Source organism: Alligator sinensis, unplaced genomic scaffold, assembly GCF_000455745.1.
Source record: "Alligator sinensis unplaced genomic scaffold, ASM45574v1 scaffold998_1, whole genome shotgun sequence".
NCBI classification, from domain to species: domain Eukaryota; kingdom Metazoa; phylum Chordata; order Crocodylia; family Alligatoridae; genus Alligator; species Alligator sinensis.
Genome location: NW_005842630.1, coordinates 199446 through 201843, shown reverse-complemented (window position 1 = coordinate 201843; position 2398 = coordinate 199446). Strand labels below are relative to the sequence as shown.

The following is a 2398-nucleotide window of genomic DNA, read 5'->3' as shown; positions in this document are numbered from 1 at the left end:
GTCCAGACTGGCAGGTGCAGATGGTCTGCAGTCAACCTGGGAACAGAGAGTCCCAGCTGGTGGACAGGGCCCACCCCAGCCCCACAAGGGCTCAGTAACAGGGCTCAGGCCTGGTGTTGCCCAGAGGCCCATACTGCAAACCATTATGGCTCCAGAGATACAGGGACATGCTGGGAAAGCCACAGACAGACCCAGAGATCAGGGCACAGGCACCAGGAAAGCACCATGAGCCTGTCCTTGGAAGGAGGCCAAGCTAGGCCCAGAGAATTCAAGGATCCTTGAGGAATAGGACAGCCAACCCAATGTATTCATGAGACAGGCAGAGCCCCACCCTGCCCCATCTCACCGAGGTGAGGTCCTCAATCTGCGTGAGCAGCCCGCTCAGAGTCTCCTGCCGGTCAGCCTCCTTGTCGGGATAGGGATACATGTGGCAGTGGAAGCTGAGACAGACACACAGACACATGAGCTGGGAGCACGTTGGGGAAATTTATGGTGGGGGGTCGGGGGGAAGGCAGGGGCCTGAACCTGAATGGAAAGGATGGGCAGACAAACCAGCTCAGAGAGGGAAGGTGCCTCCATTGCGCCAAGGGGAGTCAACTAGACTACCAGGGGGCCCCTCATGTGAACCCCGTAGAGTGACAGGGTGAATGCAGCCTGTTCCTGTTACCCGAGAAAGTACAAAACAGCCATGGTGGGTACTGCAGAGAGAGGACCTATCACCCCTCCCCCTCCCCCTGGGTTTACCCAGACAGAAATGGAGGAGCTGCAACATGACCCTGCCACCAGGAGCGGTGGGAATCATGGTCCCTGGCATGGGGAACAAAGAGGATGGAAGAAAGGAGGAACTGGGAGGGAGGTGGATGGACAAACAGACAGACAGCAGGTGAGAGGAGGGAGGTGTCCACTAACCAGTCTGAGATCTTGCGGATTTTCTGCCCAATCTGCTCTCCCCAGTAGGAGATAAGGAAGATCACCCAGGTGATGCTCTCGCCCTGTGAGGAGCAGGGGGCAATATATCACCCGTGGCCCCTTTGCTGCAGAGGGTCAAATGCCTCTTCACAGACACAAACAGACCACCAGATACTATGCTCTGGCCCCCTGGCAGAAACCACCCTCTCACCCCAAGCCCTTCCCTAGAGACACCCTGGATGTTTTGCACCAGCCTCCCTGACAGACATTTGCTCCACACTTCCCTGAAGGCATGCTTGCACCCACCCAAGTCACTTCACACCTCCTCCCCCACACTACCCCATGGCTACCTGCCCTTGCCTCCCTATTAGCTCTGTCTGAGGTCCTTAGGATGTTTTGGCCCCACTGCCTCCTACCCCACCCGCATGCACACACCGTAGCTGGGTCCTCCATGGGTTCAGGCATCTCCACAAAGTTGGCAATGAGATACCCACGGCAGGCACGCCACAGCAGCCGCTCAAAGGAGCTCACCCGCCATGGGTGGATCACACCTGCCACAAAGCTGTGGGGTGGACAGAGAGAGGGTATGGGAGGGCTGGAACCTGGGACAGAGCAACCTCATGGCACTCTACTTTTGCAGGACACACCCCATCCCCTGCCTTGAGGTAGAACCTGTACCCCCTCACACACCCCCTATACAGCTCACCCCTACACATCCCTCTCTGCATTGTGAACAACTCACTTGATCTTGAGGTCGATTCGTCGTGCCATGGAAGGGTCAAGCAGGGGGTCACGCTCAGAGTGGGCACGGGGGCGGGAGGGGGAGCCCAACACAGCCTGCCCCACAGCAAGAAGGGATGGAAGAGGAGAGAGAGAGACACCCTGAGGGGAGCAGCCCAGCACCACTGTACCCCCACCTCTCTTGGCAACCAGTGCTAAGATGCCCTTCAGGTCCCCTCCTTCCCCTAGAGCCCAGCATCCTTCAAGAGCAACCCCAGCTTACCCCTGCCCCACCCCACTGCCAGCCCTGATGACAGACCTAGGTCACCTGCTCACCCTGTCCCACCCCCAGGCTGCCCTGCCCTAACTCTGCTCTCCCTGGCCTCAATCACTCTGCCCCTTACTTCTCTGCCCTTACAGGTGCCAAGGCTGCCCTTCCCTTGCTCCCTAGCCTCTGGCACTTCCTTGGCTCCTAGCCCTGATTCCTGACCCTGGGCAACTTTGTGTGTGTCCATCCCTTGTCCTGTGGTTCCTACCCTGCCCATCCCCTTAGCCTCAGGACCCAGCCTGCAGGCACTCACCATCTGGCCAGTGAATCGCTGCCCCTCACGCAGGACCTGGATGTACTCTTGCAGCTCTCTCATACGCCCATGCAGCGATGCCCGGTTGTGGCTCACCTCCCGCAACTCAAGGGCCAGCTGCTCCGACTGATCCTGGATGTGCAGGGCATCTCGGGCCTGCGGGGCTGGAGGGCTTTCAGTGCAGGGAG

General features: G+C 59.0%; 1 protein-coding gene across 2 annotated transcripts in view; it reads right to left on the bottom strand.

Moving 5' to 3' along the window:
• Positions 1–2398, bottom strand: part of TCIRG1 (T cell immune regulator 1, ATPase H+ transporting V0 subunit a3) — a 12284-nt gene that overhangs the window by 7052 nt on the left and 2834 nt on the right. The window contains exons 5-9 of one of the 2 annotated variants that reach the window (XM_025215231.1): positions 2211–2398; positions 1652–1746; positions 1345–1471; positions 910–992; positions 347–440 (exon numbers count right to left, since the gene is read on the bottom strand). The exon at positions 2211–2398 is cut by the window's right edge and continues 38 nt beyond it. In XM_025215231.1, the coding sequence (XP_025071016.1) occupies positions 347–440; positions 910–992; positions 1345–1471; positions 1652–1746; positions 2211–2398 (587 nt within the window). Of the gene's footprint in view, positions 1–346; positions 441–909; positions 993–1344; positions 1472–1651; positions 1747–2210 lie in introns of those variants that run through there. The other variant, XM_025215230.1, reaches the window with a different exon arrangement.